This window comes from Folsomia candida, unplaced genomic scaffold (genome assembly GCF_002217175.1).
Source record: "Folsomia candida strain VU population unplaced genomic scaffold, ASM221717v1 Fcan01_Sc006, whole genome shotgun sequence".
NCBI lineage: Eukaryota > Metazoa > Arthropoda > Collembola > Entomobryomorpha > Isotomidae > Folsomia > Folsomia candida.
In genome coordinates, this window is record NW_019091198.1 from 8,191,254 (window position 1) to 8,217,296 (window position 26,043).

General features: G+C 38.1%; 5 protein-coding genes and 1 long non-coding RNA gene across 9 annotated transcripts; 4 read left to right on the forward strand and 2 right to left on the reverse strand.

The window, feature by feature from the left end:
* The first annotated feature begins 509 nt into the window (after positions 1-509).
* On the forward strand, positions 510-5,576 carry LOC110851057 (endoplasmic reticulum aminopeptidase 2). The gene is made up of 16 exons (XM_022098691.2): positions 510-975; positions 1,092-1,241; positions 1,321-1,506; positions 1,580-1,746; positions 1,830-1,969; positions 2,035-2,215; positions 2,283-2,508; positions 2,570-2,724; positions 2,792-3,040; positions 3,116-3,274; positions 3,351-3,582; positions 3,654-3,837; positions 3,909-4,130; positions 4,224-4,496; positions 4,579-4,801; positions 4,884-5,576. The coding sequence occupies exons 1-16, from the start codon at positions 900-902 to the stop codon at positions 5,025-5,027; spliced, it is 2,967 nt and encodes a 988-aa protein (XP_021954383.2). The 5' UTR covers positions 510-899; the 3' UTR covers positions 5,028-5,576.
* Positions 5,450-10,721, reverse strand: LOC110851211 (uncharacterized protein DDB_G0287625). Its single transcript, XM_022098898.2, has 6 exons — positions 8,772-10,721; positions 8,341-8,676; positions 6,367-8,243; positions 6,167-6,270; positions 5,969-6,097; positions 5,450-5,883 (listed from the first exon to the last, which is right to left on the reverse strand). The coding sequence occupies exons 1-6, from the start codon at positions 10,250-10,252 to the stop codon at positions 5,773-5,775; spliced, it is 4,038 nt and encodes a 1,345-aa protein (XP_021954590.1). The 5' UTR covers positions 10,253-10,721; the 3' UTR covers positions 5,450-5,772.
* Positions 10,394-11,126, forward strand: LOC118436037. The gene is made up of 2 exons (XR_004835148.1): positions 10,394-10,530; positions 10,919-11,126. It is a non-coding gene; the product is annotated as an uncharacterized LOC118436037 (long non-coding RNA).
* Positions 11,127-11,763: 637 nt separating this feature from the next.
* LOC110851212 (protein SPT2 homolog) lies at positions 11,764-14,729 on the forward strand. Its single transcript, XM_022098899.2, has 5 exons — positions 11,764-12,477; positions 12,566-12,845; positions 12,941-14,107; positions 14,200-14,421; positions 14,509-14,729. The coding sequence occupies exons 1-5, from the start codon at positions 12,403-12,405 to the stop codon at positions 14,595-14,597; spliced, it is 1,833 nt and encodes a 610-aa protein (XP_021954591.1). The 5' UTR covers positions 11,764-12,402; the 3' UTR covers positions 14,598-14,729.
* A 6-nt stretch (positions 14,730-14,735) lies between these two features.
* On the reverse strand, positions 14,736-20,068 carry LOC110851214 (alpha-1,3-mannosyl-glycoprotein 4-beta-N-acetylglucosaminyltransferase B). Of its 2 annotated transcripts, none has more exons than XM_022098902.2 (13): positions 19,735-20,068; positions 18,129-18,466; positions 17,761-18,045; positions 17,501-17,681; positions 17,285-17,424; positions 17,167-17,216; positions 16,967-17,087; positions 16,664-16,794; positions 16,476-16,583; positions 16,211-16,404; positions 15,594-15,730; positions 15,406-15,521; positions 14,736-15,341 (listed from the first exon to the last, which is right to left on the reverse strand). In XM_022098902.2, exons 2-13 carry the CDS (start codon positions 18,211-18,213, stop codon positions 15,321-15,323), a joined length of 1,569 nt encoding a protein of 522 aa, XP_021954594.1. In that variant the 5' UTR covers positions 18,214-18,466; positions 19,735-20,068; the 3' UTR covers positions 14,736-15,320. The 2 variants fall into 2 exon arrangements, with proteins under 2 accessions (XP_021954594.1, XP_035708846.1); XM_035852953.1 differs by lacking the exon at positions 19,735-20,068 and adding an exon at positions 18,843-18,983.
* Positions 20,069-22,451: 2,383 nt separating this feature from the next.
* Positions 22,452-25,328, forward strand: LOC110850945 (ras-related protein Rab-21). Of its 3 annotated transcripts, none has more exons than XM_022098557.2 (5): positions 22,452-22,596; positions 23,573-23,848; positions 24,556-24,723; positions 24,807-24,925; positions 25,005-25,328. In XM_022098557.2, exons 2-5 carry the CDS (start codon positions 23,645-23,647, stop codon positions 25,210-25,212), a joined length of 699 nt encoding a protein of 232 aa, XP_021954249.1. In that variant the 5' UTR covers positions 22,452-22,596; positions 23,573-23,644; the 3' UTR covers positions 25,213-25,328. The 3 variants fall into 3 exon arrangements, with proteins under 3 accessions (XP_021954249.1, XP_021954246.1, XP_021954247.1); XM_022098554.2 differs by lacking the exon at positions 22,452-22,596 and adding an exon at positions 22,719-23,096; XM_022098555.2 differs by lacking the exon at positions 22,452-22,596 and adding an exon at positions 23,308-23,454.
* Positions 25,329-26,043: the final 715 nt, after the last annotated feature.

Sequence of the window (26,043 nt, forward strand, 5' to 3'; positions counted from 1 at the left end):
GCATTCATTTTTAGGTATAAAAACCTACAAGGGCTTCATTTAACCCTACTCCGGCATTGTCCTGAAAAACCCCTCGATATATAACCGGTCATTCCCTTCGAACTGTCTCGTCGAGATACGTATTTTATATATTTGAGTTTGTCAAAATCAGTTTAGTGGTCCGTCCGCTAGCGTTTCACAGACAGACTTACATGACGATTCCATTAGCACACTAAAAAAATTAGTAACTCTACTTTCCACAGATTCATCTTCTTGTTGCTAATCCCAAGCAGCAGATGTATGCAAATGTCATATAAAATATGAAACTCAACTTATGAACAATTCCTATCTAAACCCATCCCTTGCGTTAGAGTCCAAGAAGCCCATCATGTTTCCTGAGCGTAGAAAGTGCCGGAGAAAGTGAGTAATGCGGGTAATAATGCGAGCGAAGGACTGAGCTGCTATCACCACCACTTCTACTACGATTACCCGTTACTATGCAGATCGATAAAAAAGAATCGGGCAGATCCCTACAGATCACATCAGTTCTCCAGTTTACGGACGGAGTAAACACTGAAGTAGATCCGGAACAAAATTTATTCTCAAATTTACGATTTTGAAAAAATAGCAACATAGATTTCAACCCGTATTATTGAAAAGTATTTAAAAATAAAAAATCGAGACCTTTCATGAAAAATTAACAATTTTATATTATTGTGCTCATTTCTGCAGTGAAATTCAGGATCAAACTCAAAATGTTATAATTTAACCAAGTTTGAGTTTAAGGGATTAAACAATGGACGGATAAGAAATCGTGTCCCATTTGCATGTTAAATACATATATATGTACTAGTCTAGATTTATTTAGAACGTGGAGTGCTTTGGGTTAACGGAGAAATGAGAAGTGCAGGCGTCGTTAAATGTCACCCATCAAGCCGAGAAGAATGAGCGTTAGGATGAACGAGCATGACGTTGATGAAGTTGCTTTCCTCACGGGTAAGAAGAGCTAATTAAACTAATTCATGCTTATTGTGCACATAAATATACAATTGCATATTGACATATGTGTATGGTTTCATCTGCATGTGTCGTTTTGAATCCTATTTTTGCAGGGGAATCAACCAATGCAAACAAACGAACTCTTTACGAGCAGGATCGGATTGCCGTGTGCTCACAAAAACGGGCGGTGGGTGTGGCTCTCCTCGTCTTTTTTGCGCTTTTCTTTGTCGCCGTCATCATTGCCTTTGCGACTCCTCTCAGTGGTACGTTCTTAAAATTGGAGGGGGAAATGTGGTTGGGAAATTATTGAAAGCAAAGCATTAATGGTTTAACTGCATTCAGGATGTTCTTTCTTAACTGGGCCATCGGACCCTTCACTAAATCCGGATGAAGGTTCGGACGAACATGATTTTATTTCCGAGTCTGGAGAACTCTTTCCATGGACGAAACCCAGGTTACCCACAGACATCAAACCAACGCACTACACAATCTCCATCCACCCAAACTTGACCACTTTAGATGTTACAGGTTTGTACCACTTCGCTCTATGTCTTATAAGGAATGTCACAGCTAAACAAAATTTTACTTGGCTATTCTTCAGGATGGGTGGTGATACGTTTCGAGGTGTTGGTGGAGACGAGCCTGATTGTTCTGCACAGTCGGAACATCACCATCATCGACAAGTGGGTGAAGGAAGAGGTCGAGGACGGTCATCGTGTAGAACCTCTCAATATTTCTCAGTTGCTGGAGTATCGCCCATTTCAAATGGTATATAATATCCCATTTACGTGTAAAGGATATCAATGGACACAGTTGAATTTTATCTACAACTTAATATCTCACGCTTCCAGATTTCGTTGGAAATGAAGGACGAAAGTGCTCTTATCCCTGGAAAGAACTATTCACTAGGAATCCGTTTTCACACAAACATTAGCACGGAGCTGGAAGGATTCTACCTCAGTAGTTATGTAAATTCTCAGGGAGAAAGGAGGTCAGCGTCATATTAAAAAGAAAATTTGGCATAATTTTCATAAGAGATTATACTTTCACGTGCAGATATTTAGCAACCACTCATTTTGAACCAACTTACGCCCGGTCTGCCTTCCCCTGTTTTGATGAACCACAATTTAAAGCAGCCTTCAAAATGATCATTATTCGTAACCAATTTCACAAATCGTTGTTCAACATGCCCATCAAGAAGATTGAGACAGTTTACTACGGATATAACATGGAACTGGTGAGACGCCGAAAGTGATTTGATTTTGAGGTCTATTTGTTAATCAGAAATAATTGATTTTAATTAGTGGAGGGACGAGTTTGAAGAATCCGTCGAGATGAGCACTTATCTTGTCGCATTTGTCATCTGCGACTACGAGAGCATTAGTAACAAAACGAGCAAAAAAGTTGAAGTATCCATCCATACGCCACACGGTCTTCTTAATCAAGCACAATTTGCCCTTCAAACTGCCGTCCAACTCATGGACTATTACGACGAGTTTTTCAGCGTAGCTTATCCATTACCAAAACAAGGCGAGTATTTTCATAAGCGTCATTTTCTGTCTCGATTGTTAATAGATTTGTGTCCCGACAGATTTAATTGCCATTCCCGACTTTGGTGCGGGTGCGATGGAAAACTGGGGCTTAATCACGTACCGAGAAACTTCAATTTTATACGATAAAAATGAGAGCAGTTCGGCTGCTCATCAATGGGTAGCGGTTGTCGTGGCCCATGAATTAGCACATCAGGTACACATTATCATAAATCGTATATTATTCAAATATATGACATGATTGGACGAAATTAATATTTCAGTGGTTCGGAAACCTTGTGACGATGCGGTGGTGGAATGACCTTTGGTTGAATGAAGGGTTTGCCAGTTTTGTGGAGTACGTGGGAGTGGATCATATCCAGCCAGATTGGAAAATGATGGAACAATTTGTTTTGGAAAAGACGCAGACAGCTTTGGCACTCGACGCTCTTGCGAGCAGTCACCCCATCTCCGTGGATGTCCGTGATCCTCGGGAAATAGAAGCCATTTTCGACACGATATCATTCAACAAGGTGAGAATACTTTTTGAAGTATTTCTGAATCTATTACTGATGAATCTGTGTTGCATAAATACTTGACAAAAATAGGGAGCTGCGATCCTTTACATGCTCGAGTCTGTTCTTGGTCAGAGCAATATGCGTCATGGGTTGATGGACTATTTGAACGAGCATAAGTTCGACAATGCGGACACGGATGATTTATGGACAGCTTTGAGCAGCAGTGCAAACGATTCAATGAAGGTCAAGGTATGTAATTAAACCTATGAAATTATATCAATGCAGGTAGATGAACTTGAATTCCGTGTATCTCAAATATAATTAGACAATTATGGATACTTGGACCCTACAAATGGGATACCCTCTAATTCGCGTCCACATTGAGAATAATTCCATCCGGGCGTCACAAACTCGATTCTTGTTGAATGCATATGATAACGAAACAGAGCTAGAACACGTAGAAAATCAGTTTGGGTACAAGTGGTACATTCCACTCACCTATGTCACCGATCTTAAGCCCAGAAGCATGCAACTCGTCTGGATGAACAGGACGGACTGTGAGAAATTTGTTTAACATGTTCTACTAATTCAGTAATCTGAATCTCGGATGAACTTTAATTAATTTCAGACGAGTTCAACATGCCCTTCCGAGCAGAATGGATTAAATTCAATGTTAATCAAACTGGATTTTATCGAGTTCAGTATGAAGGACAATTGTGGGATTCCCTCGTCAAAGTATTGCTTACAAACCCATTCATTCTGAGTCCAACTGACAGGGCGAGTTTGATTGACGACGCTTTCACCCTTTGCAAGTATGTAGATTATTCATTTCCAGTTTTTATGGTGGCATAATTGACACGATTTCATTGAACCATGTGCATAGGGCTGGACTTGTTGATGCAAATATTCCATTAGAATTGTCCCAGTATTTGATCAAAGAGACAGAGTACGTTCCATGGGCCACAGCTCTAGAGCATTTCCGATCTTGGAGCAAAGTTTTGTACGAGAGAAAGGCACACCGACCTCTGATTCAATACGTACAAAAACTAACGGAACCAATTTACAAGAAGGTCGGATGGGCAGATTCTGGAACTCACCTATTCAAGTACTACTTATTTACACATTACAAAATTCTCTAGTGTTACTCTGATTTAAAAAGCTTCCACCTTACTAATAATTCCATACCTTTTCGATGTAGACTGTTGCGAGGTGAAGTTCTCTCCACAACAATTCATTGTGAAAACAAGGATGCGGAAAAGGAAGCAATGGCAAGATTTGACAACTGGATGAAAAAAGGGGTCCGAGTTCCGCCCAATTTGCGAGAAGTCGTATACTCTGCTGGGGTAAAATATGGGGGTGTAACTGGTTGGGACTATTGCTGGTCCAAGTATAACTCTTCTCGGGTTCCCAGCGAGAAGAAAATCTTACTCAAAGCAATGGGATCGGCTGCGGATCCATGGCTTTTACAACAGTACGTTCAAATGAGTCACTTACCTTTTATTTATTCCGGCAGATCAATTAGTGTATGCATTATACTGATCCTTTGAAATTAGATATCTAGAAGCATGTCTTGACCGAGAAGTCGTCCGACCCCAGGACGTTCGTACCGTCCTTGGCGTCGTTGCAGCCAATCCATCAGGAAGATTACTGGCTTGGCGACATCTCCGAGCACACTGGTTCACCTTCCAGAGCATGTTTGGCGAAGGGTCGTTTACAATGGGAAGTTTAATTACGGCAGTCGTGGGACATTTTTCAAATGAGTTTGATTACAGAGAGGTTGGTTTTTGCGTGATTTTTCCTCTTTAGAAGTATATACAAAAAACTGATTTATTTCAATAATGTACTTCGTCCTCTAAAGGTGACGGATTTCTTCAGCGACAAGGACGTCGGATCCGGCACTCGTGCTCTGAACCAGAGCTTGGAGACAATTAGACTCAACATGCATTGGATACAGAATAATGAAGACGACATTGAAAAGTGGCTTCAAGTCCATGTGCGTTAAGCTGCCAAACTAAATAAGTATTTATATGACGTGACAATGGTGTGAAAATTGATTTTGATTTGGGATGCTAATGATCGTTGTGAATGTGACCTGTGGCGATTCAGTGAGATGTATTGTATAATTGTGCTGTACCCTATACTCAAAAATTATTTTCTCGTCTACTGTTAAAATTCATATCCAAAAGGACATAGCTGCCCCTCTTTCAAAAATTCAAAATTATAAAACTATTTATAAACGGGCCAAATTCTCTGTGTGTAGAGACTCTAGACAAATCTAGACATGATAATCTAGTCCAAAATATATGTATCAAACGATAATAATGTTTCTGCAAGGTGGAAAGTATACCATAAAAACAACGAATTATACTCCTCTATATATTTCTTAACGCGATATCAAGTAATAACAAGTAAGTGTTTTAACTTCTGATGTACACCATTATTGTGGCATTTCCTCATTTTCACGTTTATTATTGCGTGGTCATATTGTTGTAAGAATAGTTTGTTTGAGGAGTTTACATCAAGCGAAAATATTATATCCTATTTAATAATACTCTGTGTTCTATTCATTTATTAAAACATAATTTTAAGTCCTCATTTTGCGGAGTAGAATGGTTTGGACGATTGCGATTGACCAAATTGTCTCGTTTCTTTCACAACACTATAATAATATAACAGAAACTATGGAGTCATTTCATTATAAGGGTTTACGACCACGTCATTATATAATTATATTATTCCTATGCTTATTATGCAGCTTTACTATCTACTTTACGGGTTTTTCTATACTTTTTCACATAGGCTTCTACCAGTTCTTTAATTTTGTTAGGGTTGATCTCTCCCGACTTATTGTGACATATCTAGTGGCAAACAAAAATATTGCATTTCAACAAACACCATCAACCATGTTCACTTTATAGTACAATAAAGTGATGTATTGCTTACTTTTGGCACAGCCTTTCGTAAAATATCTTTGTATTCCTCCTTGGTAATGTGTTTCTTAACATAGTGCGGCTTAAGTGATAATTTGACTTCTTCCACTACCCTTTCTTGTCGGTTTAATTTCTTGAGATACTGTAAACAAAAGCATAAACATTAATTAATTGCATAGTAAAATAGCAAATATAACATTCATATATTTACCTTTTCGTTAATTTTTAAAGCTACGGCAGAATTTGGAACTTCCTCGTTTAATCGAGAATTCATTTCCATTTCCCCATTTTTATCTGCTTCTGTGCGCTTGGATGCTGGAAATTACGAGGGGAACATGTACATACATTTTGAAAATTGCATAATAAAAGTACGTATATATGTATCATTCTTATGATTATAGTGTGACTTACATCTTTTATGCTTCGATCGCTTATTATCACGGGGAACTTTTTTCATCTTTCCTCCATGCAATTTAGAAGACACTGTGATAGACGACTTTTGGCCTCCAGAAGGAGTGAATAATGTGTCAAACAATGACCGCTTGTCCATCCCTCCATCGTATTTTGCGGAATTGCCAGCGTTTCCCCCAATATTGCCAGACGACCGATGAGATTGATCCGGGTTCTTTTTGTTATTTGACATGCCTTGGTCCTTGCCATGATTTCCTTCCCCTTGGCTTGGGGGCTCAAACAAATCGTCCCCATCACTGCTATTTGGCGAGAAAGGAGAGTCACCCTCCCCACCCATCCCGTTGTTTGGACGACCATGTTTCACCGAGGAAAGGTTTATACTATTGTTGTTGGATTGATTGTGTCTCGAAGAACCAGAGTTGATGTTGGGCCCTGCATTGGGCTGTTTGGCAGCCAACAGGGGGGCGTACAAGGCACTGGCAACACTCACCAAGTTGTTGATCAGACTTGTGGGGGTAGAGTTGGGGACAATTTTGGGAGGTGCAGGGATAATGACGGATGGCGTGGAGATCAAGCCTGAGGATGAAAATCCTGACGGAAACAGTCCAGGGATGTTGCCAATCATAGGTTTTATAGTAGCAGACGTGGAGGAAGACGGGGTGGAGGAAGGTTGTCGAAGGGGTGTGGAAGAGGATAGGATTTCTGGAGAGGGAGATTTATTAGCCGCCGCCGCTTTCTCGAGTCTCTCGGTATCATTTGCAAGAGTGACAGAACGGAAACTTTGAAAAGGAGAGTTCCGAGATGCTGACTTTTGAGATAGGGAAGAAGATTCCGGAAGTTCGCTAGTTCCTTTATTACTTTTAGGGCTGCTAGGCTCCACGACAGGACTTATAGATTTGGATTCAGTGGAAGAAACAAAGAACTCGCCGAATTTATACGGACTTCTGGAAGCACTTGCACTTGCGGTAGCCTTGTCAGAAGGCGACTCTGATGATTTTTTGGGAGTGGATACTGAAAACAAGGACACACTGCTGCTGTGAGTATTATTATCCACCGAATTTTCATGACTAGAAGAAACAAAATCGAGTCGGTCCACACAGTTTATAGTTTCAGAATCCGATTCGAGTCGATCTTGACCATTCTTCTTGTCTTCCTGAGACTTTTTACTAGACTGGTCGCGATCAGACTTATTTTCTTCTGATTTTGAACCATCTGGAGATTTCAAGTCCTTCTCTCCTCGACTCGGAGAGGCGTCTAAATTAATTAATATGGTCCCTTTTCTTGGTGTTGCTTTATAGTTTGCAATTGGTGCTTCTATCTCGTCGCAGGTATCTGTGTTATTAGTATTATTGCTGCCACTACTACCACCACCACGTGTTTCAGTTTCACTAGAACGATTATTATTATTAGCATTATTAGTATTACTGTGAGCTACAGAAGAAGTTGAAGAGGATGATTTTGAGGATTTTGGTGGCTCTTCTTTTGCTTTCTGGAAGCTGAGACTTACAACAATACTGTCACCGTCCGCCACTATTGCTTTCACTGGAGAAATGGATTTTTCTCGTCTTTTTCTCTTTTTCTTCTTCTCTTTATCCGTCACCTCTTCTGTGACAACTTTGTCTTTCTTCACTTTCTTTTTAGTCTCCTCCACAGGAGGTGGGTCTGACTTTGAAAGTTTCCTACTGCCATGGGAGGTCGCTGGTGGAGAAAGTTTTGCGGAAGATTTGTCATGCTTGTTACCTTCCACGCTGCGATTTCTTTTGCGGGGTCTGGGACTTTCCGCTGGCCGGACCGAGCTCACGCTGATTGACCGATTACGATGACGTTTCGTGGGAGAAGGAGAATGGCGATGTTTAGGTCTCCTCTTCGAAAGCGACCTAAAAAAAACATTGATGAAATTTTTAAAATTCTATGGTGGTACTACTTAAAGGTATAAGATTGATAAGCACAAAATTAGGTAGAATAAAATCTTACCTGGAACGTGAGTGAGAAGGTGACGAGTGATTAGAACCATTACTTCGACTGCGATAGGAGCCATCCCTTCTAGTACGTTTGGGCCGTCGTGATCTATTATTGATTCGTCTGGATATAGGACTTCTCGACCCACTTTTACTTCTGGATCGATGTCTTGAATTAGAAATGGAGCTTCGCCGACGAGATGATTTCGATTTCATTGAAGATGAATGAAACGAGGATGAATATCTGTTCAGAGATCGGCTTCTGCTCCTCCTTCGCGATGGCTCATCTCGCTTTAAGGTACGGTCTCCTCGGTCAGCGTCAGCTTTCTCTTCAGATTCTCGTTTTCCGTTTCTGAAAGAAGGGACAAATAAAATATTCAGGTCAATTAAACAAACAAAAATCATAAAATTGCACAAGCAAATTCAACATTTTGTGGATAAGGTGACCTATAATTTCTGGTCTTGTTAGTGAGCTTTGGTTTCCTCCAAGAGACTTCTTTGTTATCACTTTCAGAGAAGGATTTTCTATCCGAATCCTCTGCCGATCTGTCCGAATTCATTTTAGAAGAACTGACTCTCGAGTCTTTGGAGCGCTTTCTCTTTTTAGATTTTTTCTTCTTCTTTTCTCTTTTCCTTCTCTTATCGAGCTCCACTATCTCTCCTTCCTCAAACCCATTACAGGGAGACGGAGACGTTGACTTTTTTGGCCGATGATTCCTTCTCGCGAGTCGTCCCTGCCGCAAATCTGCCAAATTAGCTCTTCCAATTCCAACAAAGGTAACTTCAAAGTCGTCATCCGAATCTGACACGCATTCCAGAATGATCTCCTTGTTCTCCTTTCCCAAGGAATCTTCCAGGCATTCAGTGAGATGTTGTTCTTCTTCTTCGGGTTCTTCGGGTTGAATAACCTCGGGTGAACTACTCTCATTTCCGGGAGCTTCCAACAGCTCCGAGACTGGTTTAATTGTTATCATGTTCTCATCCTCGTTCCATGGCGGTGTCACTGCGTTTCTGATGTCGTCATCGTCGTTCGATGATGGGGCCGTGGATTTAGGGATGTTCACATTTAGCGGATTTTCCACCGTTTCTGCTACAGTTTTCCATTTATTCTCCTCCAGAGTTATCTCAGAACAAGTAGCAGGAGGAGGAACAATGATCATGGTGTCTTCGTGACCAAACTTATTGACGGCATCTCTTTCTGACGTTACGTCAGCAGGGTTGCTAGTCTCGTCTTCTTGCGGACCATCCTCATCATCAGAGCCAAATATTTCATGAACGAGTGACACCTTAGGTTGATCATCATCATTTGGATCGTTAGCATCACCGCTAGAGTCATGACCGTCTCCTTTGTGGAATGCTTTTGACACTTCAGAATTATAATTGAGGCCTCCCCCACTCTTGTCCTGTTTTCTCATAACCCCCTTTTGTCTCTTAATCAGGGTGCTGGTGCTGATGGACATGAGTCGGTGTCTCGTGGGTATTGAAAATTGGATCGTGGGGCGCCGATACTCATCACTTGGCATGGGTATGGAGCTTAGGTCAATATCAGGCTCATTATTAGTCCCACTATTACGGGAAGAAGAGGAGGGAGGAGGAGGAAGGGGCTGCGCTGTTGGTAGTCGGGATGGAAGGGGATGACGATTATCCACATCTTTAGTAGCAGCCAAAGGTGTTGGTAGTTGTGGTGGATGCCGCGTGTTAATATTAATACTCTTTTCAAAGTTGAGGCTCCTCTGGGGGACAGAGTCCTCCTCATCGCTAGAATCTAGCGGTTGGGATGGGTCATATTCTTCCGCCGTCGTCACCGCCGCCGCCGCCGCGGCTGAATTATTGCCTCCTCCTATGCCATCACAACCGGTGGGGGTTCCCTTATTTTTTCCAGGAGTGGAGGACGACCTCCCTCCCCCAATTTGGAAGGTGAAGTCCATAGTAATTTCGATATGATGATGATGACGATGCACTCACTCACTCAACAGGAGTCACTTTTATCACAAAAACTTGTTGCAGAACGCTATGTCGATTTATCTTGTATTGTTTCTTCCCTGGGTCCACATCATTTCACCAGAAGTAGGGAGCCGACCAGCTTCCTCGGAGTCAAATTGAATTTATGGTGCAGGAAAGTCCATGATGGTAAGTTACCAAATGGCAGATGCCGATCAACACCACCAAACTGTTCTCTAACAACTCTGTCAGATTGTTACCATAGGTAAGTAAACGAAGTATTTGGATTTTACTAGTAATCAATCTAGTAATAGTTGTAGTGATGATGATGGTACTATTATTGTGAGCTGTAGTTGAGTTCTCTCACCTGAAAAGACCTTCTTACTATTACACTTTTGTGTGTTTAAAAGTACTCGTTACAGCGTTGGTGTATAGATCGTAGAGTCGTCGTCCAAAGCTGTGAGTAGGATGATGTCTCTCCTTTTTTTCAACCAAAAGTTGCTCATATACACTCCCTCTGGTGTAAATACCCATGTTTAGCATCCCATTTGTTTCTCCGGCGTATTTTGGATATTACCCTTCATCCACTTCACACTTCGGTTATCAAAGTCGGAGATGATTTTCTTTTCAAAATGTTAACTCCTAATTTGCAGTTCTCCTTTGAAATGCTGCTGGAAATGGCTAGCTGTTGAAGAATAAACGACGGTATGTTGATTGATGATAGTTCTCATCCTCACTTCAATGGTGATGATGACATCAGTAAGGAATTGCTGATCTAATGAAATTTGACACTCCTGTATGATAAGTAACACAATACAATACTTTTCTGAAATAAAAAATGCATTGGCATTAATCAGACAATCAAGTTGAGATTAACATGTACAATTCGCATACCAGGCACCTTAACAATTCCCCCATAATTCCAGAAAATGTAGTTCTTGAAGCAAAACTGAAGATGATAACTTGACACGATTATCTCACCATTCCATTTAGTTGGTGCCATTAACTACAAAGATAAAAAAATATTTTATGTTCTTTTTTAAAACCAATTTATAAAACCTTTTCTTGTGCAGGCCCCTAAATTCAAGGCTCTTCTAATCTTAACATTTTTTTAACCGACAACAACCCACGCATACTTCCGATTAATCAAGCTATCCGTATAATTCATATTTACAGAAATTTACTTGACCCTTTTGCATATACCAATAATACCGGCGAGGACTTTATCACATTCCTGGCAACGTTTCGGAAATGTGAAATGTTTACGTTTTACATATTTCTTGTCATTTCAAGGGTTTTAGTCCACTATGGAGAATATTTAGTACCGATTACAATAGTTATTTTGTAATTTGCAATTACAAGGAATGAATGAATAAAATAACGTTTGATGATTTCATACAATTCTATGTAAACAGCAGTGGTCGGACGAACGCAACCACCAAGATGTTCGCGTGAAGTTGCCTCTGTCAGAGGGGAAAGTTGGTTAGTTGGTTTCTTCACAAAATTCCTACTCACTTCACTCACCATAATATTAGCATCATCCATTAGCATAACATTAATCTGTAACTGCACAATAATAATATTCATCCTTTGGGGATAACACCTTATCTGTCCCGTGTTGACTACTTTACGGGTTAGAACCAAATTGGAAAGGGAACACGACAGACGTTTTTCACTCGCAGTCGCATGTGCAGTCAGCACACAAAAAGAGAACATACGAAATTTTGAAAGAACAGAACTGAATAGAAATTAGAAATTAATATTTTTGCCACATTATATAAATATTAAATATATATAGTTTTTCAACTTGCATCGTAGTGAATGCAATTATAAAAAAAATATCGTCATAATTTACAAAATTTTAATTAGTTATTTAAGACTCAACTTTGGCAGGAATGAAGTAGGTTGGGAATTAGGTTACGGGTTTGTACATTTGTAAAATTAACCTTGTGGTGCATATATTCTGTTTTTATCTCGTAGTTTTAGTTGAGACCAATTGTGCATTTATTTGGTCGGGTAAACTTCTAATCCGAATATAGTCTGTGATAAGTTGCAGTAGTTTATTTAGTTAAACTGCAGCTACGTTTAGTAATTGAAACGAAAAGATCAATATAAGATAGGAGTCAGGGTCATCGTCATGTCTGGGAGTGTGGGTTCGTATAGGGACTTGATGTCCATTGCTGCAGCCAATTCTCAAAGCAAGCAGAGAGAGGTAATGATCACTACAATTTTTTCTTACGTAATTATTATCATGTTCTTGAATAGTGAATATTTACAAATCATGATTCATAATCCTTTAGTTGGAACAGCGTAAAGCTCAGCTTAACAAGGAGAAAAAGATGGATCCGAAGCAAGCCAAATTGAAAGTCGGGGTTCAAAAGTTTTTAGCCAAGAAGGAGGAGGAGGAGCGTCGCAAGAAGCAGGAGGCCGATATCAAAAAGAAAGCACTGATAGAGCTAAGAAATCAAGATCGCAAAGCGACGAATCGTGTCAAGAGAATGATTAACATGACCAAATCGGCGGATAAAGGGGTCCTCGCTGAGGCTAAAGATTGTCTAAGTCAGGCCTGTAATGAACAAGGTACATAAGTTAGCTGTTGACTTGAAAATTTGAACTTCTTTGATTGGGGTGGTTATTTTTTATCATTTAAAAAACTAATTTTATTTGTGTCTCAGCCGGAGAAACCCAACCCGATGAGGACGACTACGGCTATACTTCCACATACGCGAACGAAATGTATAAAAAGATGATGGAGAAATACCAAAGCGATGCGAAGAAGGCCCCTCCTAGCTATAGTAAATTTGAAAAAGTTCAGCAAGTGAAGAAGCCATCGTCGTCAGGGAAGGAGTCTAAATTAAATGGCAGTCATATTCCAACTGATCTCGAAAATAGTTCGGCAAAGGGAAAAGCTAAATCAAAGAAAGCTGCAGCTCCGCCCCCTCCCACATTTGAAGATTTAATGCGCCTGGCGAAAGAAAAGTCAAAAGAACCTGTTGTTCTCAAGAAGCTAGCTAAGGACCCAGTGGATGGGTTTGAATTTGGGCGTCCCATGACATCTCGACAGAAAAAAGCATATCTTGAAGAAGAAAAGCTGAAACATCGGGTACAGGAAATATTTGCAGGGAACGGTATTGGTCTCCCAAAAGATACCTCAGCCAAGAGTGTGCCTGTGAAAGGGGTAGAGGCATCGTCGTCGTCGTCGTCTACAAAAATGAAGGCCATTCCTAAATTTACGAAAGTTACAGCAGAAAAACCTTCCAAAAGTCAAGAATCTACCCCTATCGTTGCCGATAGTTCAAAACGTGAAATTAATAATAATAATAAGTCGTCTTCTCAGCAATCATCTCCACCCTCATACTCTAACTCGGGTGTAAAAAATACCAAGGATAAACCGCCTTTAGAACGTAACAAGCGTAAACCTAATACTTTAAGCTCAACCATTACCTCTCAGCCTTCTGGTCAATCAGACGGTTTTAAGAAACCCTCATTACCATCATCGACGTCATCCTTTTCAAAAGAAAACGGCCCAAGTTCTTACTCCTCATCTAATAAAACTGCCAAACCAAACGGATATTCCAGCAAAAGTAATGCCTCTTCTCCCCTACTCGCGAAGAAACATTCAGATTTCTCGAATAATTCCAAACAGCGATATGCTGAGGAGGAAGTTCGTCACAAGCCTCCTCCCAACGGCAAAATGCTTCCTCCTTCCAACACATCATTCTCTAAAAGACCACCAGACAGGGTTCCTCCTAGATCTCGACCTCCTGTGGATATGGACAGGTCAGCACCCCGCTATCGTCAAGAAATGCCACCTTCTCAGAAAAAAGATAAACCACATCGAGGTAGATAACAAGAAATTTAATTTAATTGTGTATTTAATTTCACTGATCATTTTGTAATTTTATTAATGGGTACGTGTTTTAATGTTTCGCAGGAAGGCAGGTCATTGATAGTGACGACGAGGAGGAGGATTATGATTCCGAGATGGATGATTTCATCGATGATTCTGACGTTCCAGCCGAAGATATTAGCAGCATGATTGGGCAAATGTTTGGCTACAATAAGAGAAAGTATGTAAATGAAGAAAGTGATGATGAATGCATGGAGTCCAGTGTGGAGCAACAGATGCGTGAAGAAGCACGTACTTTAAGATTAGGTAAGATAATTGGAGATGTCAACAATTATTACTTGGTATCGTAATTGATCCTTCAATAGATAATTCATACTTAATCGATTTTTACAGGGGTTCTCGAAGATTTGGAGGATATGAGGATGGAAGAAGAAGAAAAGAAGAGAAAAGCTGCGTTTTTGAAAAAGAGAAAACTAAAGTAAAAATTTAATTTTGCACATGTGTCCTTGTCAATCGCAATAATACAATTATGACAAATCGCTCGTCGCATAATATGTAACGCTCTCAATATTCATACGAGTAGAATAAAAAAATTAATATATACAACCAAACCACAGGAGTGACGTATTTATATAATTTATTATTATGTATTATGCGTTTGATTTCACAGACTTTTAAAGCTCATCTCATCTCATAAAGTTAAGTTGTCGGTGGTATTATTAAATTATTAAAAAACTAGAAGAGCAAACTATTAAATTAGATACTTTTTCCACTACAACAAAAAAGGAATGTCGGAATAATACTAGTGGTTCAATTTCAGTTGTAAGTCTTATATATCGATCCTCATATAAGTAGCTTTGCATGAGAGCATAACAAACATATAGCTTTCACTACTCTTTGTTACTAATTTCACATTCATTTGATTCATTGTCAGAGTGCGGAGAAAGTTACCAAAAAATGTCCTACAAAAATTAAAGTCAATATAATTTCAGTTCATATTTTCAACCAGTGTATGGATATTGTATATTTTTTAAGTATAAACAACACTAGAATCGGTTTTCTATATCAATGAAAAAAACTATAAAATCCACAAGTACGTTTTGCACCATTTAATGTTCGATAAATTTTCGCGTTTGATTGACGCTGTTGCATAATCACATATTGGCATTTCGTTAAGCTTCACTCGTTGTTTATGCAGTATGTAGTTACGACGTTTCGAGAAATATCTACAAACAAATAAGGTCACATTAGTGTGGTCATAGCAGAGGCACACAAATTTGTAGTACCAACCTCGCTGAGAATCACCCAAAAGTCACTTGAGTTTTGTAAAGTAATTCGGACGGCGGAGATCGGACACATTTCAGGCTCTATCTGACCATCCAACACTCCAAACTCATCAAAGTCACCTGCACAAAATAGTTCCAAAGTTTATTAAATAGGTCAAACCTCTCGAATCAATTATCTTTCAAAAAAATTACCCAAAGTAATAAATCCGTCCTCTGACTTGACATAATTTTTTTGTTCGTGTGCAGCAGTGGAGACTGTTCGAACTTCAAACGTTGCATTGTGTAACTTATCCGAGGGATGCTCTGCATTTCCACTCACAAACCTATAACTATTGTTACACGAGAGAAAGCATATGAATATGTGGCTTAAGGCGGAATAGCATGCTGGCTGATGCGGGGTTTTTTGTTTGAATTGTTGTGTCTCAACTTTCCCTTCCTCCATGTATTCAAATGGCGATTTTGAAAAATTTTTTCTTCAACAAGAAGATAAATATAAAATAGATGAAAAATAATCAATAAAATTTAAATATTTCCTCATTGAAGAAAAAAATCAAAATTTTTATCTCCTAACTATGTAAGCCTAAAAATTACCGATTTTTAGGTGCATTAATATCTTCATATTGTTAAAAACGAAAGGCGGTGAACATTTTTCAAAATCGCCATTTGAATACATAGAGGAAGGGAAAGTTGAGACACAACAATTCAAACAAAAAACACGTGATACAATGCCACGTTAAAATAGTAATGATAACATTTTTGCGAATGTATGTAAATGATCATGAAAATTAATGTACATCGGCATTTCTTACCTTTTCAGACAAAGTGGTGACGGAAAAATAAATTTGATCGTGTCACCAGCTTGAGGTGCCAATCCCCAGAAAAAATTCATTCCTTTGTACGCTTTCTCTAAAGAAAATCTCCCGTAATGCTTAATACTAGTTTCTACTCGAGCCGTTGGATTTGCATGTCTCGTGAAAAGTTCCAACTTTCCAAATTGACGATCCTATTTCGAGAATGTTTCATTGAGAACATGTGCATTTAAATCTATAGGTTTGTAAATACGTAAATACCAACCTTTAATTTCTGTACTTTTCCATTAAGAGAAGAGATCATTCCAATGTGTTGGAACAAAGAAGGCTTGAAATGGATCCAATGTCGTTCTAGTTCTCGAAGGCAACGTTTCTGCATTTTATTAAAAATTTATCATATTGTCATCAACTAATAGGCTGGCTCAATAAAGTTAAAAGTTAATATTTCCTTACGTGATTATAGTCAAGTTTGCAGTACTTTACGCTGAAAAAGTGCGACAAAAGCCAATCTCCAGGCTTATCTTTGAAGAACAAAAGTATAAATTCAACTAATTTCCACAGGTCGGAACCTCTAAACAGCTTTCCTACAAGATGGGCAATAAAAGCAATGAATGAACAAAGAAAATACTACGTGCACCTCATTTGTGCGCCGTGTTGATTGTTGACATTAACATTATTTATATTTTGATCAATTATACGTTTAATGAATGAATAATATTTTTTAAACAACGATGAATGAATAATTGTTTAATTTACCAATGAATCCAAGTTGGCAAAAATCGAGCATGAACCAGTCACTCGTTTTCACCGTAGTCTTGAGGGCAAAATCTTTCATTGTGGTGATAAATCCACGCCGACTGAGAACATCATCTTCCAGCTGAACATTTACCAAAATGATGTACATAACATTTAATTGAACACAATACTTCGTAGAAAATAAAGCAATTCAGTGTTACCTGAACATAATACTTTCCTCGGTTTTTAGCATACATCATTAAATACGCGTCTACAAAATGGAAATTCGTTAATTCCAACGTCATAAAAGTGATTAAGAAAATTTAGTAAAAATATTACAGTCCAAGTTCTGCTTGGTACGCCAACGCGTCCTCTCATCCGAATCCCCCAAGGTACTTTTGATTGACTTAAGATCAGGATAAAAACTAGCAGAGGGTGCAATTATTTCTACGAGACCAGAATCCACATCATCTTTGAATCTGTTGGAGTATGAAATTATTAAGGTATGTATGTACCATGAAAACCTTATACGCATATGCACATATTCCTGCTTACTGTCGTATTATGGAGTTGACCGTGCTCTCAACGAAGGAAACATCAAACTCGGCAATAAAAATTATAATTAAGGTATCGTTTTTCTCTTCAGGGCTCATTGAGCTCAACAAATTTTGAAGAGTTGGTAACAGGTAGGACTGGGTGGGTCGTTTCACGGTAGGAATACCAAGCACCACGGACACTAAACATTATAAAATCCAATATCGGCTTATTGATTACACGATTTACAATTTATTTTACCATTAACTAAACTAACTGACCTCCTTCCCTGTCCTTTCCCAAGGTCAAGGCTGGAATGAGTGCCTCTTCGTAATCCATAAGGTGTGGAAGTGGATCGTAAATATTGTGCGTTTTGATTCGTCGCATATTGAAAATTTTAGCCAGTCCTTGACTCTGACTGGACGCAGATGGACCATGTTGGTCACCACCGGTTTCCTTTAACATAAAAATCTCCTTCTTAACTGAAGACAAAATGGATTCATACTGCTGGATGTCCGTTTCTAGTGACACCAAGTGCCGAAGAAGTTTCGTCTCGGCGTCTTCTTCTGAAAAAATTCAATAAGGTTTTTTTTTCAATTTCCAACTTTGACTTTGAAGGGCACACTACTTGACGTTTTTGCATACATACCTTCACTAGCTGGCCAGAATAGGTGAATGAAGAGGGCGGATAAAAGTATCACTGCAAGGATACCAAGTCGAACGTTGAATTGCATTCTGTGCTGAGAGGTGCATAGGGTAAGTCAAAGATTTTCTACTCCTATTGACCGTAACGGTGATTTTCTTCAACAAACTTAAAATCTGGATGATAATACATGGACAAAAAACAGTCGTTGTCCAGCAGTCTTTTGACGTGTTGACGTCCTTGTCCCTTGATATCCTTCTCAACATACTGTCGGCGTAGGAGTAGCGCCGTGAAGTGAATTGTGCATGATTATGACCATCGGCAGTCTACTATTATTAACACATCTGCAATCAATCAATGAAACAAAATCCGATACATGAGTCAAATTGTCGCATTGCATATTTATTTAGCAAACTTCAAAATAATATTTCTTATCAAGAACAAAGTGCGAGTCATTAAGAGCTCATTCAGTTAAACTGTCATCGTAGAGTTGGTTCTATACACACATTTGTACATACAGCGAATCTTTCCTATCTAAATTGCCCCACTTTAGTTGTACTTACACATATCATCAGAATTAGATTATTATTGCTTTTGTGTAATTCCACCCCTTTCATGTCTTTTATCTACTCGGAGTGAAAGCTTATAAATCGTTCAAATAAGGAACTCACTCGTAACGAGAATCAATTATTCCATCAACCCAATCAATTATTCAATTACCTCAGAATACGTGTACATATCCGACTAAAATGAAAGTGTTTGTCCAATGTTCCCAAGTAAAATACTTTTGCGGTGCGTAGTGAAATAATAATAATAATTTCGATCGGAAGGAAAATTGAGAAGACGGATGTTACTATGTGCAAGACTTTATATTCTTTAAGCAATGGTCTAAAATGATGACCACTCGATCGTTACTGACCAGACCACAAACTAAATTAACACGAAGACACTCGGAATAACAGATTATCACTTTTTGGCCGTGCATGTGACCATTAAATTTATTAGGTGAGGTATGTTCTTATCCAATCTCGAGTTTTCACCACCACCATCTCCACCACATATTCCGGTCAGGTTGTTAAGTGTTAATAAATCTCTTTCTGGTCTCGTCGATAATGAATGAACACTGCAAATCCCTCGTAGTTACACCTAGAAATAAGTACCATTATTACACGTATATGTAGCTCGCTTATCTCTCTGGTATTAAAATTATAGCATGCACATCTGCTTCAAGGAGTACAGATTTGCAACTTATTATACAACTCCTACTTCTACCCTCTTGCTTACTTAGCTCTTACGATGAGGATTCATTGCTCCGTATTTCGTATAGACAAATCGTGACGGGATATTAAGACGAAGGAAGTGAAATGAAAGGAGTTTCTGAGAGATTTCTTCTCATAAACAACTTTTCCTTAGAAGAGGATGTAATAAAAAATATTCAATGAATGAACTAATAACACGATGAAACTTATTATAATGAATCATGCAATTCTTAACTGACTGAGAAAGATATGCATTGACGAATCGTCTAAAATAGAAGCAGTTGAGTGTTAACTAATAGAAATCATGAGCACAAGAAGCAGCCAAAAGTACACACGAAATCTGTATCTCTTACTTTTTCATGTGAAGTTGTTGGAGTCTTGAGATGAGATGAGTTTGACAATTGATGATTAACTGATGGAATGTCGCCCGAAATATTTCTTCGACGTGGGTTTAATACAGAAGTGATTTTGTTATTTGGGAATGAATGTTGGCAGACGGAGATAAGAGAATATAACGACAATGTTGTGCTTATGTACATAATATGCATGTACGTATTGTGTTGCGTGCAGTAAAATAATAATGTGGGAACGGTGGGTTAGATAATGGAGGTCAGATTTTGTGGTCATACTTATTAGTTATTTTATAGCTCTTGCTTTATAATTATTACAGCTGTAGCAGCAAGGAGTAAGTATTAACAAGGGAACCTTAAGTACTGTCACATCTCGATTTCCTTTCGGATGGTCTTAATAGATAGATAATTTAGTGTAACTAAAACTTTGTCATAGAACATGGGGTGTAAAATTACGTTTTTGCGAGATATTTGGAGAAAGTTACACTAAAACGTGTAATTTTTCCAATGCTTTCACCATATATAACAGCTTTCGGAATTATGAAATGAAGAGTATAAATTATAGACCTGTCCGTAATTTCATGCTGATCACCAATATGCAAAAAACGATTCAAACATTTGCCAATTTTTTCAAATTGTGAAAATCTGCAAAATTTTCTAAATTTGAATTTCGACGTTTTTTTGAAATTTCCACAAAATTTAAACGTCTTTTATTTAAGCATTGAAAGAAAGTTTTCAAAAAATAAATTGTTCTGTTATTGCAACAAAATTTGCGAAAATTTTCAAACATTGAAACTCACAATGAAAAAAGATATAATGTCAATGTGTCAATGATAATCTACTTACATATATATGTTACATATTTTTCAAAATTGTTGGCTATATTTATGTTTGCAAGTTGCAAAAAAATTGGAAATTTGTATCGCCAGCCTTTAACATATTCAGCTAAATAACTTTTCCATACCTAGTTCAAGTTCGAGATTTTAATCTTTTTGGAAAATGGAAAAAAATTCATTTTGGAGGGACCCTATGGGGTCCCTCCATAATTATGGAATACACCAATAGGCCTATATATGCTATATATATATAGGACGTCCTATATGGTGAAAGCATTGGAAAAATTACACGTTTTGGTGCAACTTTCTCCAAATTTTTCCCAAAAGCGTGATTTTACACCCCATGTTCTATGACAAAGTTTTCGTTACACTAAATTACCTATCTATTAAGACCATCCGAAAGGAAATCGAGATGTGACAGTACTTAAGGTTCCCTTGTAAGTATCACGTTTTTGAGTCCGTATTTGTGCATGTGGTTTTATTCTGGACACAGTTTTAATACCTACAAGTTTGTCCTATGCATTTAACTTATGCAGAGTAGTAGTATTTAGTTATAAGTAGGAGGACGAGGACAGGGCACGTTTATAAATTATAAATAATGTATCCGCAGGTTGTGTGCAGCATATATGCAGAAAACTGTGCGAATTTTATGTTTTACGACTCGAAGCTAATTAATTCATTTGATGACTATGTATAGATGTATGTGTATATTGTGGCATAATGAATTGGGACATGCGACGTCCTTGTCGTCCTGGAATATATGAAGTGCATGAAATTAGCTAACAAGTAGTATTTTTGCAAATCTAAATTGGGAACTTTTGACATTAAATTATTATTTTTTATGCTTAATTTTTCGGATGACTGAGTTTACATACTTAATTTCAAGGCAATAAATAATTACTGAGTTGACATAATATAAAACAAAATGGTCTACATTCTACGGATTTAATATAACATATGTATATACATTTTATGCATGCATGCAAGTCTGAAAGGATTTCATTGTCATTCACAATAAATACCGGGTTCCATTCATCCACGCATTTCAGGTCCGTCCTGCTAAAAGATAAAATTCACATTCTTTCCATGTTCAATGACACGAAACGTTTCTGATTTCTATGAATATTCTATTTCATTCTTCTAGATTATAGGTTGACGATAGTGCTGACGTTGAATTGGAGAATGCTGATTTAAATTTGACACAAAATATAATATTACTAATGCATTTTATATATTTCTGTCAATAAATGAATGTTATCATGAGTAGAGCAATACACTAATACAATTTCCAATTTATCGAATGATTCTCTCTCATTATTTGAACATGTCTATGACAATTTGTCTCATTATGACTCAAGCATAGACAGCTGAAGAACAACAAATTCTTAAGTGCTAACCGATAAATTGTAAGGGCTAGACTTTTATGTTGTTTTATTCGCAGGATGTTAGTCACTACCCGACGAAGATAACCATGAAAATATTATGTAATGTCTCTTTAGCACTAAGTTACATTATTAGTGACAATTTATTACGCACTTCTAAAATTCCAATACCGTCATTTATAGGAGTCAAATGTATATTAGGGTGTATAAATTTCAGTCCCACATCTCCAATTTTACCATTTACATATCCCACCAGAACGCACATTAACAAGTTACATAAAAGACTCAGACGATTGTCTTTATAAGAACGGGAGATTGGAAGTAGTAATAAAATGATCATAAAAAAGCCTATCTGCTATCCAGTTGCATTCGAGGGTACAAAAGAATTATGAAGCGAGAACTGTGTAACTCATCCGGAATCTTCAGTAATGATCTGCTGCTGACATAGGAGACAAGGTCATGACGATATAAGTTTTACGATTTATCTATTATCACCCTGCTTATTCCTCCCTCGTCATTCTGGATGGAAAGAAACCCATGCAATTTGGCTAATTCACCATCAGCTAAGGATAAGCTTGAGTGAAATTTGCACTGTGCAAAAATTATCAATTCATTCATTCTAACCGAACATAACCAGTCTCATTCAGGTATAATTCATTCATTCACATCCATGTTCTAAATAGATCCATGTGAGACGTGTTATTAGATAAAAAAAAACTCGTTCATATCTCATCTCATCTTCACCTCAGCAAAACAACAACTGCAGCCGATTATGAAGAATTTGGCTCAAAAGTTGCCTTATTATTCTCATCCTCATTCTTTCTAGTCAAAGTCGTAGTTTGTTTGGAGAAAGCAATTGTGTGTGACTCCCACGCACACGATTGTACTAAACACTTGCCTTATTAAGTAATAATAATCAACATTTGAGATAACGTTGGTGTTATCTGAATAGTGTGAATTTCGTGACATTATTATTCTTCCCAGTGAAAAATTGAATGACTCAGAGACCACTTTTTGTTGGACTAGTCCAACATTTGGACATATATTAACACCCACACGTACACACATTGGTTTTTAACAAACCAATGTGCATCGTAGGATTATAATACCACTTTCACTACTGTTCGCATATTATTAACTCGCTCAGGTATGTATGCGCAAATAAATTGCAAAAAGCTAAAACTGCCCTCGTAACGTAGTATCGATTTGTTCAGTTCAATATTCATCGTCATGTCAGTACGTCAGATTTATTAAGCGATTCGTCAATAATTTTCCAGACAGAATTATTTACAATTACTGAGCAAAACTGTGCTGCTAAAATTACTCACTCACTACGGGCACTACTACTGTATTTTTATTTACCTATTAAAGCAATGAAATAATTACCACTCAGCGTGTAGTGACAATAATAATAGCCAATTGTAAAAATGCTTTAATTTTGGAGTCTCACTACTTTCTAGCTGCATAGATAGAAATTTACGGCAACAAAAATTTCTCGATTTAGAGTAAATATTTTAATTTAGACCATTCTTTCTGAGAAACTTAAATATATTTGTCATTACGCACGAAACTACTTTCTCCTGGAGATTGATCTTACATAATTCTATTGTTCTCGCATTGTAGGTTTCGCATTTACGCCAACAAAGGAGTAGTTGGTTCAACTTGATCTCTTTTCCTGGCTGTGATTGAATAACCATGGATTCTGCGGGAGGAGGTGGGGACGAGAGGAGTGGTGCCTTCGAGGGGGACGATGCCTCCGGTGGTGGTCAGCAGCAACAGCAAACTCGGTCCTTCAGCTTCAAAGTCGTCCTGCTCGGCGAGGGCTGCGTCGGCAAAACTTCCCTCGTCCTCAGATACGTTGAAGACAAATTCAACGAGAGGCACATTTCCACTGTTCAGGTGAATTGAAGCACACCACGTGACCAATGCTTATCTTAGGAGGACATTGTCTTGTGTACTATCAACTCACGGATCTCGATGCCTTTTGGATATGTTATAGTGTCCCATGGATGAACAAGAACCCCCAAGTGGTTTGATGCCATGGCCACATTTGGGCCCGCTACACCCACTCAAAGGTGCCCAAAAACCGCTTTCACTCCAGCTTTCACTCACTCAAATCCACGCCAAAAATCCAATTTTAGTCGGATTTTGAAATTTCTTTCGCCACAGTTGTTTTATTATATCCAATATCAAATTCAACTTTTTTGGTGATTATTACGCAGGTATAATTCGCGTTGTTTATTACTACAACGATGCTCATTCAGAATTTTAAATCTTACAAATACTAAAAATTTCAAAGTTTAGTTTGGTGTTGGATATAAGAAAACAACTATCTGGGAGTATAATGGTACACGGAATTTCAAAATCCGAGCAAAATTGGATTTTTGGCGTGGATTTGAATGAGTGAAAGCGCTACTTTCTCCGTCTTTTCGGCAAGTTTGAGTGGGTGTAGCGGGCGCAAGTGTGGCCATGGCGTCAAACCATTTGGGAGTTCTAGTTAATTCATGGGACACTATAACATATCCAAAGGGCATCGAGATCCGTTAGTTGATAGTACACAAACCTCTCTTTAGAATAATGCAATTTTTGGATACCATCTTTTGCAGGCGTCTTTCCTTCAAAAGAAGATAAACGTTTCTGGAAATCGCGTGACCCAGGCAATTTGGGACACTGCCGGTCAGGAGAAATTTCACGCCTTGGGACCAATTTATTATCGCCATTCCAATGGAGCAATTCTAGTTTATGATATTACAGATAAGGATTCGTTTGAAAAAGTATTTCACCATGTTCATATTTCGGCAATTTCTGGAAATAAGTGATGTGTATGTATATTTGTTAATGGTTCTTGCCAATGCAGGTGAAGATTTGGGTGAAAGAGCTCAAGAAAATGCTGGGGAACGAAATTTGCCTTTGTATAGCTGGAAATAAATCAGACCTGGAGAGAGAAAGGACAGTGAGCACAGAAGAAGCAGAATCGTAATACTATAAAGCCTACACATAAATCTTGTTGGTCATTTGGGTAATTTTGTCATTGTGATTTGGTCCCATTTTGCAGATACGCAGCTATGGTTGGCGCAACGCATTTCTACACCTCAGCCAAATTAAACCATAATATTGAAGAGCTATTCCTGCATTTAACTGAACAAATGATAACTTCAAGTTTGGGAACTGAGAGGAAACAAACAGGTCGGAGGAATGTGGTCGTAGTCGAGCAAGAACAACCCCCCTCGCCACGACCTACCAGCAAAGGTTGTTGTGGATAAACTAATAAATAAACTAATAACTATTTATATATGTACCTATTTAAGTATTATAAGCGCCTCGTCACAAACTGTTAATTTTAGTTGTCAATAAAACCGACTACCTTATCCACTCGCAATACAAGGTTCCATGTGAAATTGCATAAAACACTTTTGCATAATACCCTTATGGCATAAAATTTATTGCATAACTACCACTTAAAACTAACGATTGGTCATAATTATGCATGCAAAGACCAGTGTGCCAACAGAATACCCATAGTGTTTTTATGATTTGTAAGCATTTAGGGATGATAAAATTTCCTAAATAATTTTGTTTCTCCGGTAGCCTTTTCTTCTCGCTCGTCTAAGAAGGAGACCTTGTCTATTGGACAGTACCCGATTTTGGTACTTTTTGGATTTTCCTGATCCGAAATAGTTGTTTTATCATATTTAGCATTAAGCTAATTTTTTAAATCTATCTTATTGCTTTGCTCTTATTGCTATTATCTTATCCTATCCCTTAGTGTTCCATCCATGTGTTCCCTTAGTGTTGCGATACGTGAAGTATAGCCGATTATGGGTTAGTTTCAGGGTCATCTAATACAGAATGACATTTGAGAAACAACTTGGTTCATACATATGTAGGCATAACAGTGCTTCCTCTTGCTAATTCCTTCCCAATTTACGAATTATACTAAATAGCATCATGTGAACTTTCTATTTACATAATTGGGAAGTATGCAAAATGGCATTATACGAGAAAGGTGTTATGCAAAAAAATTATGCAATTTCACCTCACACGCAATAGAATGGTCAATGAAAAGAATGTACACTTTCTATTCTACTACTCGG

What these genes read in the sequence shown, in the direction of transcription:
- LOC110851057 (XM_022098691.2), top strand. Translation starts at nt 900, where the DNA reads ATGTCACCCATCAAGCCGAGAAGAATGAGCGTTAGGATGAACGAGCAT. An exon ending in AGTATCGCCCATTTCAAATG is followed by an intron (nt 1,747 to 1,829) that starts GTATATAATATC and finishes TCACGCTTCCAG; the next exon opens with ATTTCGTTGGAAATGAAGGA. An exon ending in ACGATTCAATGAAGGTCAAG is followed by an intron (nt 3,275 to 3,350) that starts GTATGTAATTAA and finishes AAATATAATTAG; the next exon opens with ACAATTATGGATACTTGGAC.
- LOC110851211 (XM_022098898.2), bottom strand. Translation starts at nt 10,252, where the DNA reads ATGGACTTCACCTTCCAAATTGGGGGAGGGAGGTCGTCCTCCACTCCT. An exon ending in AACAAGACCAGAAATTATAG is followed by an intron (nt 8,677 to 8,771) that starts GTCACCTTATCC and finishes CCCTTCTTTCAG; the next exon opens with AAACGGAAAACGAGAATCTG. An exon ending in CTTTAAAAATTAACGAAAAG is followed by an intron (nt 6,098 to 6,166) that starts GTAAATATATGA and finishes TTTTGTTTACAG; the next exon opens with TATCTCAAGAAATTAAACCG.
- LOC110850945 (XM_022098557.2), top strand. Translation starts at nt 23,645, where the DNA reads ATGGATTCTGCGGGAGGAGGTGGGGACGAGAGGAGTGGTGCCTTCGAG. An exon ending in GGCACATTTCCACTGTTCAG is followed by an intron (nt 23,849 to 24,555) that starts GTGAATTGAAGC and finishes CATCTTTTGCAG; the next exon opens with GCGTCTTTCCTTCAAAAGAA. An exon ending in AGCACAGAAGAAGCAGAATC is followed by an intron (nt 24,926 to 25,004) that starts GTAATACTATAA and finishes CCCATTTTGCAG; the next exon opens with ATACGCAGCTATGGTTGGCG.
- LOC110851214 (XM_022098902.2), bottom strand. Translation starts at nt 18,213, where the DNA reads ATGCAATTCAACGTTCGACTTGGTATCCTTGCAGTGATACTTTTATCC. An exon ending in GAGGAAAGTATTATGTTCAG is followed by an intron (nt 17,088 to 17,166) that starts GTAACACTGAAT and finishes GTAAATGTTCAG; the next exon opens with CTGGAAGATGATGTTCTCAG. An exon ending in GCAAACTTGACTATAATCAC is followed by an intron (nt 16,584 to 16,663) that starts GTAAGGAAATAT and finishes AATAAAATGCAG; the next exon opens with AAACGTTGCCTTCGAGAACT.
- LOC110851212 (XM_022098899.2), top strand. Translation starts at nt 12,403, where the DNA reads ATGTCTGGGAGTGTGGGTTCGTATAGGGACTTGATGTCCATTGCTGCA. An exon ending in CTCAAAGCAAGCAGAGAGAG is followed by an intron (nt 12,478 to 12,565) that starts GTAATGATCACT and finishes ATAATCCTTTAG; the next exon opens with TTGGAACAGCGTAAAGCTCA. An exon ending in AGCACGTACTTTAAGATTAG is followed by an intron (nt 14,422 to 14,508) that starts GTAAGATAATTG and finishes CGATTTTTACAG; the next exon opens with GGGTTCTCGAAGATTTGGAG.